Source organism: Sphaeroforma arctica, assembly GCF_001186125.1.
Source record: "Sphaeroforma arctica JP610 unplaced genomic scaffold supercont1.13164, whole genome shotgun sequence".
Taxonomy (NCBI): Eukaryota; class Ichthyosporea; order Ichthyophonida; genus Sphaeroforma; species Sphaeroforma arctica.
The window spans coordinates 1-676 of record NW_014027394.1 but is presented as its reverse complement, the minus strand read 5'-3'; the positions used below and the strand labels follow the sequence as shown (position 1 = coordinate 676).

The 676-nt window shown below is 43.3% G+C and overlaps 1 protein-coding gene across 1 annotated transcript; it reads left to right on the top strand.

Annotated features, from left to right (window-relative positions):
• Positions 1–377: 377 nt before the first annotated feature.
• On the top strand, positions 378–572 carry SARC_17998 (hypothetical protein; the record flags this gene model as incomplete). The annotated part of the gene is made up of 1 exon (XM_014287917.1): positions 378–572. A coding segment is annotated over one exon (195 nt), but the record flags the coding sequence as incomplete, so codon positions are not given.
• Between the last annotated feature and the right edge of the window lie 104 nt (positions 573–676).

Sequence of the window (676 nt, the reverse complement as noted above, 5' to 3'; positions counted from 1 at the left end):
TATACATGTATATAGCAAGTCGTGATATATCTTTGACGATGAAATGTATATGGTCGTGAATATCTGAAACTAGTGTCCATTTGTGGCTGGGGTTTCAGTCATGTTGCCTGTGTCTGTACGTCTATTTCTATTTTCATATTTTGTATTCGCTCACAAATGTCCGCATTCTGTGCCCATACCCACACCACGACGTACACTGTGCGGTTTATTGTACCAGCCAAACTCACTTACACGATACAACAGCAACAACAACAACAATAACAATATCAAAAACAACACCAATACCAACACCAACAACGACAACAACAACACCAACAACAACAACAACACGCTACTGACACTTAAAGACCATCACTTCTGCTCTTCTTCTCAGCCTGATGTGTGTCATCACTGGAGATATCTCAGACGCCGATGTCTTCGCATCCGTGCAAGAGGTCGAGAGCAAACTGGCCGAGAAAATGGTACCTCAGCTGTCACCAATGGTGCGCCCATTCACAGAGAGAAAGGTGCAACAGTTGAAAACCAGCTGCTGTACTATAGAGTATGCAGATGACGACGATACCGTGGGCCAGGTGTGCGTGTACGTGTGTGCGTGTATATATACATACATATGTATATATATACATACATACACACATACACACACACACACACACACACACACACACACACACAC